Raw genomic sequence first — 14,254 nt, forward strand, 5'->3', positions numbered from 1 at the left:
GTAAACATCCTGATTACAGTGTTAAATTACAACTTGATACGAAAATCAATTTCTTTGGCTACAGCTCAGCTGATGGTGCTGGAGATAAATGTGTTTTATAGCCATAGACACAAAATCTTAATGGTATATATAACATACATGTATGTTTCACGAAAAGACGTCTGTGAAAAAGCATTTGTATGCCATGCGAGGAAAATGCCAACAATGTAGTCTGTTCACTCACAGACAATATGGAGTGGGGGTTCCGGAGGTTGGGGTTGAGGAGGTGTGTGATTGTATAGGCTAGAAAAATGACTTGTGCAGTAGGTATTGATCGAGGTTAAGAATTTTAAGACAATGGAAATTTCAGGTATACATGTATACAAAAGAAATGCCATGGTTTAGGCAAATAAAACGTTACTGGTGTTTCCACTATCTTCCTCAGAAAATATAGGGTAGCAATATAGCATTTTTTTTTCATATTTTGGAAAATATTTTTACTTAATGCTTATATAGAGCAGGAGTTCTGACTTGAACAGTGCCTAACACTAAATGCCAATAAAAACTTAAGGGATCATGCACAAAAATCTACAATAAGTCGGGTTAGTAGAAACCCAAGATTATTTTTATTTGAACCAGAATTGAAAAAAATATTTTTTTTATTGCATTCTTACTGATTTTTTTCCGTTAAACTGTGTACAAAATATGTCTTATTTGGCTTTCACCTGGTGGTGGTAAATTTAATCTATTTTCCAAAACCCATTTACATGAACACACAACAATTGTTAAGATTTAAAGAGTCGAAACCTGTCGAAAGAAATAGTGTGACGTCGCATATACAAAGCATTAAATGAACCTGCAACGTTGACATTGCATTAAGTATAATGAAAGGATCAACAAGGTAAGAGAAAAAAATTCATTCACCCCCTTGAGGTGAGATAGGGGAATCTCAACCCTCAGGGAAAGATTCTTAAGTCGCTTAAAACACTCGGCATTAGCCTTGTGTTTTGCAACTTAAGAATCTCCTCTCGAGGGTTGAGATTAATAGAATCTCTCACCCCCTTGGGGGTGAGATAGGGGAATCTCAACCCGAGGGTGAAGAATCTGATGTTGCCAAACACGAGGCTTTCCCCGAGGGTTGAGATTTCCCTATCTCACCCACAAGGGGGTGAATGATTCTTTTTCTCTTACCCTGTTTTCCCAATGTGTATCATATACACAATGTAATGATAACGTTACATGCTACATTCAGGGTTGACGTGACGTTGATGGATTGTTGACGTGACGTCATTGTATTGCTGAAGTGATGTCATACCATTGTTATGAATAGGGGAATCCCCCCGTCTCAACCCTAGGGTGAGACAAGGAAATCTCACATTGGTAAAAGTGCTGATACACCTGACCAGGGTATAAGAATCCGCTATCTCACCCCAAAGGGGGTGAAATTTAGATTCTATTACTCTTCCCCATTATACAGTACAGAGATATCCACAGTTCCATTCTGGAAAATGTTTTTCTGTCGGCCAATGGTATGTAAGCATACCATTCATAAATATTGTATGACTTCATGTCAACAACTGCAGATCACAAAAGATAACTCCTTGGATACGCTGCAATCAATATTAAATTTTGTGTTTCATAAAATTATATCTCTTATATTTGGGGTAGGAGAAAAAAAGCCTTTTCCCACTTTCGGAGTAAAACAGAAAATCCTCTGCCCTTCAGATAATATTCTTAAAAGTCTGGTTCTTGGCAAATAATTAGCCATGGGCTAGACATTTAAGAATCTCACCCTTCAGGTTGAATTTTTTTCTGTCTCGTTCGCAGGTGGGAAAATATTCTAATAGTCTCTTACCCTGCATGGACAGGTGTATCCACACTTTTACCGGTGTGAGATATCCTCATCTCACCCTAGGGTTGAGACAGGGGGGGAATCCCCTATTCATAACAATGGTATGACATCACGTTAAGTCGTCAACAATACAATGACAATGACGTCACATCAACAACCCATCAACGTCACGTCAACCCTGAATTTTGCATATGATAAAAAGTGGCTGAACAGGGTAAGAAAAAGAATCATTCACCCCCTTGAGGGTGAGATAGGGGAATTTTGGCCCTCGGGGAAAGATTCTTATGTTGCCAAACTCTCAGCAAAGCGTCATATTTGGCAACTTAAAAACCTTCCTGCTAGGGTTGAGGGGAGGGGATTCCTCATAAAAACAGTAGGAGGTCACAACGGCAATGCATAATATATCAGACAGGATCAGCAGGTTTAAAGAGAAAAAGAATCATTTATCCCCTTAGGGTTGAGATGGGGAGGAAGGGGTCTCAATCTTCACAGAAAGATGCTTTAAAGTTGCCAGTTGGATGGTCAGGTGGCACGTACGTGGATAACCCACTCATCTTTCACCAATGCAAGATGATCAGGGATTTATTCCCCAGTCGTATGTGGAAAGGTATGGGGGTCACCTGCTCAACCATGTGGGTTTTGTCTCGGACCTCCAGTTTCCTCCCACATTAATTAAGACCCTCTGCGCACTAATATCCAGGCCAAAATGAGTGATTAATATAGGTTGTTAGAAGCTGTTTCGCAAATGTTGTAAAATGAATATATATACATGCATGTATATTTTTAAGTTGCCAAACACTTAGTAAGCCATATGTTGGCAATTTAAGAATCTTCCCCCTCAGGTGTAGATTCCCTATCCCTCCCCCAACAGTGGAAAAGATTCTGTAAGTCTCACTCTAGAATTATGACAAAGGTACGACATCACATCATTGCATGATATATGTATGACAGGACTAAAAAGATAAGAGAAGAAGAAAAAAATCATTCCCCCTAAAGGGGTGAAATAGGGATCTAATCCATAAGAGGAATTTTCTTCAGTTGCTAAACATTCCACACGACGTTTGTTATAAAAGTACATAACAATTTTCTTGTCCATGCTGAGATCCTTACCTCAGCCCTAAAGGGGGTGAAAGATTCTCTTAATCACGGTGTGTACAAAGAATTTGTGTGTCAAGCAATTTAATATAAGGCTTTACGTATTGCCTCCGAGGTTTTCACAAAACCTTATCATTGCAAATAGTCAATAATAGAAAAAACAAGTACCCAGGGTTTCTATCAGAAGTCTTTGTCATCTAAACAAAACACTTTTAAGTAACTGCTAACAAAAAAATACATACTTGATCACTTGTCTGTATTTTCACCAGCTAGGTTTGCTATATTTTCCATTTTAAGTGAGCTTATGCCAATACCGTGGCGTCTGTCGTCCGTCGGTCGTTCGTATGTCAACAATTTCTTCAAACGACTTCTTCTTCTTAACCACTGATTGGAACTTAACTAAATTTGACAGGAAGCATTCTTAGGTGGTGGGGATTCAAAATTGTACAAATGGTGGGGCTGAGGGGCGGGGCCAAAAGGGGTCAATTTGGCTATATTGCTATAAACGACTTCTTCTGTAGAACTATGCACTGGATATCAATCATATTTGGTCATAAGCATTAATGGGAGGTGGGGATTCAAAATTGTACAAATGGCTGACCCCCCGGGCTAAGGGGTGAGGCCAATAAAAGTTTATTACTCTGAAATGGTTGAGATCCCCACCCTATAACCTTATATACAATTGTTGAGTATAAAGAAAAGAATGTGCATATGTTCCAGGATGGTCATGGAGTCTGGCCCCACCCTTGGAGACAAAGTCCCTGGGTCATTACTTTGAAACGGTTGAGATCCCCACCCCAAAACTATATATACAATTGCTGGGGATAAAGAGACAAATTCAGTCATGATATTTGAATAGACCCTGGGGTCTGACAGAACCCCTAGGAACCTAGTTTCTGAGTCAAAGCTTGGAAACAGTTGAGATCCCCACCCTATAACCATGTATACAATTGCTGAGTATGAAGAGATGAATGCACATATGCTTCCAGGAGGGGCCCGGGTCTGCCCCATGCAACCTTGGAGACTTAACCCCTGGGTCATAACTTCGAAACGGTTAAGATCCCTACCCCAAAACTAAATATACAATCGTGGGCATAAAGAGATGAATGCAGTCATGATATTAGAATTGACTCCAGGGTCTGCCCTGCCCTTGCAGACTTAACCCATTGGTCATAACTTTGAAACAGTTGAGATCCCCACCCCAAAACTATATAAACAAATGCTGGGCATAAAGAGAGGAATGCAGTTATGATACTAGAATTGATCCTGGGGTCTGGCCACAACCCTAGAGACCTAGTTTCTGAGTCACAGCTTGGAAATAGTTAGGATCCCCACCCCATAACCATACATAAAAGTGCTGAGCATGAAAAATTCAATACAGATATGCTACAAGGATTGGCCTTAGGGTCTGGCCTATTCCCTTGGATCTCTTATGGAGAACATTTTGCCATGATTGCTTAGATATCTAGGTGAGCGATATAGGCCCTCTGGGCCTCTTGTTCTAAGTCTTTGCCCTATATATACTATATGTACAACCCAGGTTTGGGTATCCCCTTTCCTAAATGTACACCCGATGCTTGAAACAAGGGTTGGTAATATCGCCAATTTTGTAACAGGAGAAAGAGAAATGCAATGGCCATATTGGGGTTTGAACCCAGGACTCTTGAGCATCCTTCTGTATTTTCATTGTTTTTCTGTAATTTATTCCTGTTTTATAAGCATCTTTTATATTTTCAGTTTCGTTTTTCTGTCATTATTCATTGTATACCATGCATGTTTTCTGTCTTTAATTGTTCCATATCGTAAAAAACGTAATGGTGGGTATTTTTATTTTTTCTCTTCAGGTCGTGACCCCAAAACCATAGAGCGGGCTAACCTGTTGAATATCTGTAAGCTTGTCATCAAGGAGCTGCTAGACTCGTCAATTTCACAGGGACGCATGCTGGATGATGAACACGTACCCCTGCAGCAGTTCTTTGTCGTCTTGGAGCATGTCCTCCGCCACGGTATCAAACGTAAGTCCGCTGCAGCAAATGTTTGTCTTTGAGTATGACCTTATCTATGGTATATAATGTAAAACTTCAATTAAACATGCATATAAAGTCAATTTCACTTAAAGCTGTGTGGAATGATAAACTGGGTACTTAACCCTTTCACCCCTATGTAACTCGAGTAGATTCTACCATGCATTGATATGGATGAGTCCATTATGGTCTACAGTGGTGAAAGGGTTAATTCACTTTGAGTATTGGATAGGGAAGGGTATGTATCAGGTGGATGGTTGGATAATATAATTACAAATAGAGGGAAGATTTAATACTTTCACCCCTATGTAACTTAGTAGACTCTACCATGTTTTGATCTGGATGATTCCATACAGTGGTCTACAGTAGTGAAAGGGTTAATCATGACATACTCCAGTATCACTATCTGATGATACTTCGGAATGCTGCGATTAAACCTCCTTCTAAACAGAAGTATGAATTTACATGTGCTACCATTTGAAATAACTTTAAACATTTCCTCCTATGTTCCATTGGGTCAAGCATTTTGTACTTGACCTCTTTCGAAGGTCAGTTGCCCTTGGATTATAACTTGGACATGGTCACAGGGGTGAAATGTGTTGAAATTTTCGAACTACTTCTTCTGAAGAACCAAGAGGCCCAGAGTGACAATGGTGACCAGTCTAAGCCTGCTTTGTAATGAATGACATAGACCCACTTCTACGGCACAGGGGTCAAATAAAGCAAACCAAAGAAAAACAAAATAGCATGTGGGCATTAAAGTCCTATTGTGAATGAAGTCTGTCAAATTGTTAGCTAGCAATTTCTAGTTATATACATCATAAGTAGAAATGGTTACTTAGAGAAAATCTTATGACTACATATTTTTCCATACAAATATACATATGTTTTCATTTTTTAAATTATTTAATCTATTTAGTAAAACAGTTAACACTTGGTGTTTTAGAAATAATTACTAGGTATTTGTGGTGTAAACATTGGGTCATGATGCAATGTTTAGAAGAGTCTGAACTATTTGTGGTGTTAAACAGCAGCATTGCTGAAAATAATGTTTAACTGTTTAAACAGCTAGAAAAGGTATCCTTCGGGACAAGAAGGACTTCTGGTGTGTCCTGGAGATGGTGGAGAAGTTGGTCCCGGAAGCCTCGGAGATCAGCACCAGCGTCCGGGACATGCCCCATATCAAGTAAGGGCTTTGTTAAATGTTGTAGCATATCCAATGCCAGGGTTGTGTTATTTATTTAGAGACTTTGTAGGCGGTTAATTTCAATACCTGTGAGGTTGACAACAGAATATTAGTCAGATGAGTTTCAATTTGTAAAAAATATCAGGAAAAGAGAAAATCTATCTTTTTGTCTCGCCGCCACGAAGTTGAAGCGAGACTAAGGTGTTGCTTTGGCGGCGGCATTAACATTAAGTTTTGTGTTAATGTAAGTTTCCCTGAAAGTATAAGTGATAGACCAACCAAACTTAGGTAGTACATCTCAACCCAAGCATCAGAGGCTGGATGCGGCCTACCTTTCATGGTCCATTGACTTTATGGTCATAGCGGGGCATAGGCGAGACATATCAATCTATCCGGATGGCTTGTTTAATAAAACAGTGGCTCGTAAGTATTTCGACCCTTGTTGATAAATATATATCAAGTGAAAGGTTATTGGACCATTTTAGTTCATATCAACAGTAACCGAGTTTTACAGGGATTGTATTTACCATCTCCTTTGTGTTACAGAACCCCTCTAGGACGAGCTAGGGCCTGGCTGAGACTGGCGACCATGCAGAAGACCTTGGCTGACTATTTTAAGGTGTTGATGGAGAAGAAGGATGTAGTTCTGAGGTATGTGTAGCTGTATATTGAAGGCAGTACATTGACACGGTAGACAAGGCTGACTTTGTCAGAACGGTAATATAGTATTCCAGATACCCGGCTGGTCAGGTGGTGCAGTGCATAGCGCACTTGCCTTTTACCAAGGCGGCCAGGGTTCAATTCCCTGATCGGACGTGAAAAGGTTAAGGGTCACCTGCCCGACCACTTGGGTTTTCTCTGGGTACTCCGGTTTCCTCCTACACTAAGACCCCGGCACGCTAACATACGGGCCAACAAGAGTGATTAATATAAGTTGAAATAACTTGTTTCATAATTGTTGTAAAATAAATATAGTTTATTATAGTATTCCAGAACATGAGCAAGCAAAGAAAATGATTTCAGAAATGTGTCTCCTGTGAGAGGATATGTACACATTATATATATAAAACTATAAAAAAAAGTAAAAACAATAATTCAATTTTTACAAAATTCCTGATATTTTAAAATGTTTGATTGAATGGTTATTCATTTTATTTCCATTATGGTGTCTTATTTCAATCTATTAATTTTACTACCGGTAAGCAAGTACTGGAAATATAACAGCTATTGATTTAGAGTTATCTCCCCTTTTTGTTCTGAGTCATATTAACATTCATCAATCTTAAAGTGTAGAATTAAAGTGTTTAAGGTTATGTTTAACTACTGTTTAAAAACCATCTTGAAATGCACAAGGTAATGAATTGTGCTTCCACCAAGGATTGAACTCGCGACCCCAGACTTCCTAGTAGGATGCTCTACCACTGAGCTTAAGGGAAATCCTTACGTAAAGCTAGAAAGTGACTGTGATCTTATGTACAATTAAAACCTGCCTCACATGAATATTGAATCTGATGTTAATAGATTTCCTTCTTGTGTCCCTATCCTAAATGTGTATATACATACTGTGTATATATGCTTAAACATAATCTTTATTTGGGGATCTGCAAAAAAAAGTAAGAGTGTCGAAATTGAGGTAAAATGGCTTTAAAATCTTTTCAGTCTGATAATAATAAGACCCTTAAATTAACTCATTCACCTCTGAAATTTCATAATGAACTATTCCAACCTTTGAATTAGAAGAGTTCAAATGTGGCTTTAGGGGTGAATGAGTTACTCGTTTTTATTTCTGTAAATATTATTGTACTATGCATGTAGATCTCAGATCTATATTCCGTTGTATAAGGAAGTTCTTTTTAAGGTAAGTGTGTTTTTCAATGCAGATACTATTTGTGTTTCTAGTGAGTTTTACGACCCGGGGGCGATGATGGTGGAAGATGAGGGGATGGTTATCGCAGGACTGCTAGTTGGACTCAATGTCATCGACTGTAATATTTGCGTGAAAGAGGAGGATCTAGACCAACCTGTAAGTTATTTAACTCATTCACCCCTGAAGTTTCATAATGAACTATTGCAACCTTGAATTCAGGAGTGAATGTGTTAAGTGTCAAAATAAATTATTTTTTCATTGTTTACTATTTCCAAAAAGCTTCAAACGTCCTTTGAAAACCATTTGTGAATTTCTGTCCAAATTTGAATTCAACAACACAACATGATTAGTTCCCTTAAAGATAAAGATAAAGATGAAATTTAAAGGGAGATGACTCCTGCAGTTTGACAGGGATCCTTAAGTGAAATTGTAATACCTGCAGGACCAGGTTGAAAGCATAAATTTCTAGAATGTTTACATGGTATGTTCATAAAACGGTACAGCATACTTGAAACATGTTGACATCTTACATTGTATGCTGCAATGTTAGCTTTTTGTAAGTGTCCAGAATATTTACATCAAATATGGTTAACAGACTTATATATACAAATGTCAGGGTTACAGCATAGAAACAGCAAGAATACAGCATACACACATCAAAATTATAGCATACAAACAAAAAGAATACAGCTTACACACATCAAAATTACAGCATACAAACAGAAAGAATACAGCATACTTGAACATCAAAATTACAGCTTACAAACAGAAAGAATACAGCATACACACATCAAAATTACAGCAAACAAACAGAAAGAATACAGCATACACACATCAAAATTACAGCATACAAACAGAAAGAATACAGCATACACACATCAAAATTACAGCATACAAACAGAAAGAATACAGCATACACACATCAAAATTACAGCATACAAACAGAAAGAATACAGCATACACATCAAAATTACAGCAAACAAACAGAAAGAATACAGCATACACACATCGAAATTACAGCATACAAACAAAAAGAATACAGCATACACACATCAAAATTACAGCATACAAACAGAAAGAATACAGCATACACATCAAAAATACAGCAAACAAACAGAAAGAATACAGCATATACACATCAAAATTACAGCATACAAACAGAAAGAATATATCATACACACATCAAAATTACAGCATACTAAAAGCAAGGATAAGCATATACACATCAAAATTACAGCGCAGTTAATGATTTTTGACAATTAACTTACAAAATCACTTAAAAATGATGTGCAATATCAATATTTGAATCAAGTTCAGTTTTTTTCGCTTGATGATTTGTTAACATTTTTTCTTCTTTGAAATTGTATTCTACGATGCTTTTTAACAAAGATTAAACACAGTTATTGTTATTCTGTTGTAGATGGGTGTGATAGACTTTAGTTTGTATCTTAAAGACACACGGTTACACGACCAGTCTCCTGATGAAGACAGGTAAAAGGCCAGCTCGACAGATCTCTGATCTCAGTCTCTTGAAAATAAGTTTTTTTCTTAATTTTTTTTTCCAACTGTTGTTTCATTAGTGTATGAACATGTGTATTCGGTATTTTATATTTGTTCGAAATTTTGAATGAATATTTATATATGTTAATTTATTTATAAATGTGTTAAAATACTTTTCTTCTATAAAATATAACATTTTTTCCAGGTGAAGTCTTTATAAAGATTTGTTCAAATGAGTTTTTCTTGATATTTAAATCCCTTCTTAAATCACCAATAAATCTGGAAAAAAAAATCATCTATTTCTAGATTATAAACAGTATAAATTTATAATACTAAATATTGATAAAAGGAATATTTCAAAATTTCTTATTTGGATATTAATACCTATTTTTCAGATTTAGCTCTTCAGATTTCCTAGTTCACTGTGGAGCCAATTCATTTTACAAAAAAATAAAAAAAATATAACCTGTTAAATTCTTGTTTCTGTTTCGAAATATGTTATACTCAAATTATTGTTTCTTTTCAGTGCTGAAGGAAAATCCAAAATGGCTACAATTTTAGATCAGAAAAATTACCTTGAAGAATTGAATAGGCATTTGAAGTAAGTTGCATATGAATCATAGGGCTGCAATGATGTTCATGTATATCGTGCAATGATATCTCACGATATTTTGAATAGGGTACGATACACAATATTTTTTTCCAGAGGTTATGATACGATATTTTCCTGATTTTGTCATTTCTGAATTTAGTCTTCTCATATTGGTTCCAACATAACAAGTGAAAGCTGCCGTTGGCAAGCACGTCAAAAGGCATGAATTGTGTGAAAATTTAAAATCATACCCATTTTGGACCAAGTCTGTTTCCTGTTGTAATATTGCCATTACAAATCTAAAACATAGTACATATCTTTTCTCATTGCTTCTTCTGTTGCTATATGTATCGTGATATGTATCGTATCGTGATACGTATTGTATCATGACCACAGTATCGTGATACGTATCGTATCGTGACCACAGTATCGTGATACATATCGTATCGTGATACGTATCGTATCGTGACCACAGTATCCTGATACATATCGTATTGTGACCACAGTATCGTGATACGTATTGTATCATGACCAAAGTATCGTGATATGTTTCGTATCGTGACCACAGTATCGTGATACCTATCGTATTGTGACCACAGTATCGTGATATGTATCGTATCATAACCACAGTATCGTTATACGTATTGTATCATGACCACAGTATCGTGATACGTATTGTATCATGACCACAGTATCGTGATACGTATCGGATCATGACCACAGTATCGTGATACGTATCGTATCATGACCACAGTATCGTGATATGTATCGTATCGTAACCACAGTATCATGATACGTATTGTATCATAACCACAGTTTCGTGATACGTATTGTATCATGACCACATTATCGTGATACGTATCATAACCACAGTATCGTGATACGTATCGTATCATGACCACAGTATCCTATCATGACCACAGTATCGTATCATGACCACAGTATCATGAAACGTATCGTATCGTAACCACAGTATCGTGATATGTATCGTATCATGACCACAGTATCGTGATACGTATTGTATCATGACCACAGTATCATGATACGTATCGTATCATGGCCACAGTATTGTGATGCGTATCGTATCGTGACCACAGTATCGTGATACGTATCATATCATGACCACAGTATCGTGATACGTATTGTAACATGACCACAGTATCATGATACGTATCGTATCATGACCACAGTATCTTGATACGTATCGTATCATGACCACAGAATCATGATACGTATCGTATCATGACCACAGTATCATGATACTAATCGTATCATGACCATAGTATCGTGATACGTATCGTATCATGACCACGGTATCGTGATACGTATCGTATCGTGACCACAGAATCATGATACGTATCGTATCATGACCACAGTATCCTGATACGTATCATATCATGACCACAGTATCGTGATACGTATCATATCATGACCACAGTATCGTGATACGTATTGTAACATGACCACAGTATCATGATACGTATCGTATCATGGCCACAGTATTGTGATGCGTATCGTATCGTGACCACAGTATCGTGATACGTATCATATCATGACCACAGTATCGTGATACGTATCATATCATGACCACAGTATCGTGATACGTATCGTATCATGACCACAGTATCATGATACTAATCGTATCATGACCATAGTATCGTGATACGTATCGTATCATGACCACAGTATCGTGATACGTATTGTATCATGACCACAGTATCGTGATACGTATCGTATCATGACCACAGTATCATGATACTAATCGTATCATGACCATAGTATCGTGATACGTATCGTATCATGACCACAGTATCCTATCATGACCACAGGATCGTATCATGACCACAGTATCATGAAACGTATCGTATCGTAACCACGGTATCGTGATATGTATCGTATCATGACCACAGTATCGTGATACGTATCGTATCATGACCACAGTATCATGATACTAATCGTATCATGACCATAGTATCGTGATACGTATCGTATCATGACCACAGTATCATGATACTAATCGTATCATGACCATAGTATCGTGATACGTATCGTATCATGACCACAGTATCCTATCATGACCACAGTATCGTATAATGACCACAGTATCATGAAACGTATCGTATCGTAACCAAAGTATCGTGATATGTATCGTATCATGACCACAGTATCGTGATACGTATTGTATCATGACCACAGTATCATGATACGTATCGTATCATGGCCACAGTATTGTGATACGTATCGTATCGTGACCACAGTATCGTGATACGTATCGTATCGTGACCACAGTATCGTGATATGTATCGTATCGTGACCACAGTATCGTGATATGTATCATGACCACAGTATCGTGATATGTATCGTATCATGACCACAGTATCGTGATACGTATCGTATCGTGACCACAGTATCGTGATATGTATCGCATCGTGACCACAGTATCGTGATATGTATCATGACCACAGTATCGTGATATGTATCGTATCATGACCACAGTATCCTATCATGACCACAGTATCGTAACCACAGTATCGTGATATGTATTGTATCATGACCACAGTATCCTATCATGACCACAGTATCGTATCATGACCACAGTATCGTGAAACGTATCGTATCGTAACCACAGTATCGTGATATGTATCGTATCATGACCACAGTATCGTGATACGTATCGTATCATGACCACAGTATCATGATACGTATCGTATCGTGACCACAGTATCGTGATACGTATCATATCGTGACACGTATCGTATCGTGACCACAGTATCGTGGTACGTATCGTATCGTGACCACAGTATCGTGATACGTATCGTATAGTGACCACAGTCTAGTGATACATATTGTATCGTGACCACAGTATCATGATACTATAGTACCTTGACCACAGTATCGTGATACGTATCATATCGTGACACGTATCGTATCGTGACCACAGTATCGTGGTACGTATCGTATCGTGACCACAGTATCGTGATACGTATCGTATAGTGACCACAGTCTAGTGATACATATTGTATCGTGACCACAGTATCATGATACTATAGTACCTTGACCACAGTATCGTGATACGTATCATATCGTGACACGTATCGTATCGTGACCACAGTATCGTGGTACGTATCGTATCGTGACCACAGTATCGTGATATGTATCGTATCGTGACCACAGTATCGTGATATGTATCGTATCGTGACCACAGTATCGTGATACGTATCGTATAGTGACCACAGTCTAGTGATACATATTGTATCGTGACCACAGTATCATGATACTATAGTACCTTGACCACAGTATCGTGATACGTATCATATCGTGACCACAGTATCGTGATATGTATCATATAATGGAAAAAAAGGTTAAAAAATGTTGAGTGCATCTTTACAGAACATTACCTAATACTACCAGGGGCTGCAGTGGCCAAGTGATTAAGGCACCTAACATTCTTCTACCACTAGCCTTCCACCATGTGGTCGAGGGTTAGAGACCTATGTTGGGTAGTCGCCAGGTACTGGCCGTTGGTCGGGTCCTTTTTTTTCCTGGGAACTCTGACTTTCCCCAACATTAAACTCTGGCATGTCCTTAAATGGCCATAGCTGTCAATAAGACGTAAAACACAAACAAACCAAACCAAACCAAACTAATTCTACCATGTTTTTCGCAGTGCTACAGTAACAAATCTACAACAAAAGATGGAGACAGCACAGACAACTAATGCCTTAATGAAGGAAGATTTGGCCATTTCTAAAAACGCCATTCTCTCTCTTCAAGAGGAAAATGAGATACTATTGGCAGAGAAAGGCAGCCTTCTCCAGGATGCTCAAAATAAGATGGAGGTAAGGCCACAGCATTGAAATAGACTGTTCTGTTCTCTACTTTTTACTCAGAAAACCTTCAAAGTGGGGTAGTTGTGATTGGTTGTTTTCCATATCGTCAACGTAGAATTATAAATAGTAGTTTCTATAGGTAATCTGTGTTTTTGAAAACATTGAAGTAGTCTGTCTATAGATTATGTGCGTAAAAGTATCACAGAGTGACAATAGCCAGGCTCTGGTTTAAAATGTTCATATAGTTCCTTACTAGCTTTGACTAAGTACCACATTCTCAGTATCTCCATCTTTTTGTTAAATAGTTTGAGAAATATTTGGAAATAACG

General features: G+C 37.7%; 1 protein-coding gene across 4 annotated transcripts in view; it reads left to right on the top strand.

Moving 5' to 3' along the window:
* Window positions 1-14,254, top strand: part of LOC110446600 (RUN and FYVE domain-containing protein 2-like) — a 64,460-nt gene that overhangs the window by 9,219 nt on the left and 40,987 nt on the right. For all 4 annotated transcript variants that reach the window (XM_021491849.1, XM_021491823.1, XM_021491832.1 and 1 more), the window contains exons 2-8: window positions 4,771-4,941; window positions 6,019-6,136; window positions 6,683-6,787; window positions 8,036-8,159; window positions 9,424-9,494; window positions 10,030-10,104; window positions 13,763-13,934. In XM_021491849.1, the coding sequence (XP_021347524.1) occupies window positions 4,771-4,941; window positions 6,019-6,136; window positions 6,683-6,787; window positions 8,036-8,159; window positions 9,424-9,494; window positions 10,030-10,104; window positions 13,763-13,934 (836 nt within the window). The remainder of the gene's footprint in view (window positions 1-4,770; window positions 4,942-6,018; window positions 6,137-6,682; window positions 6,788-8,035; window positions 8,160-9,423; window positions 9,495-10,029; window positions 10,105-13,762; window positions 13,935-14,254) is intronic.

This window comes from Mizuhopecten yessoensis, unplaced genomic scaffold (genome assembly GCF_002113885.1).
Source record: "Mizuhopecten yessoensis strain PY_sf001 unplaced genomic scaffold, ASM211388v2 scaffold357, whole genome shotgun sequence".
In the NCBI taxonomy this organism is placed as follows: domain Eukaryota; kingdom Metazoa; phylum Mollusca; class Bivalvia; order Pectinida; family Pectinidae; genus Mizuhopecten; species Mizuhopecten yessoensis.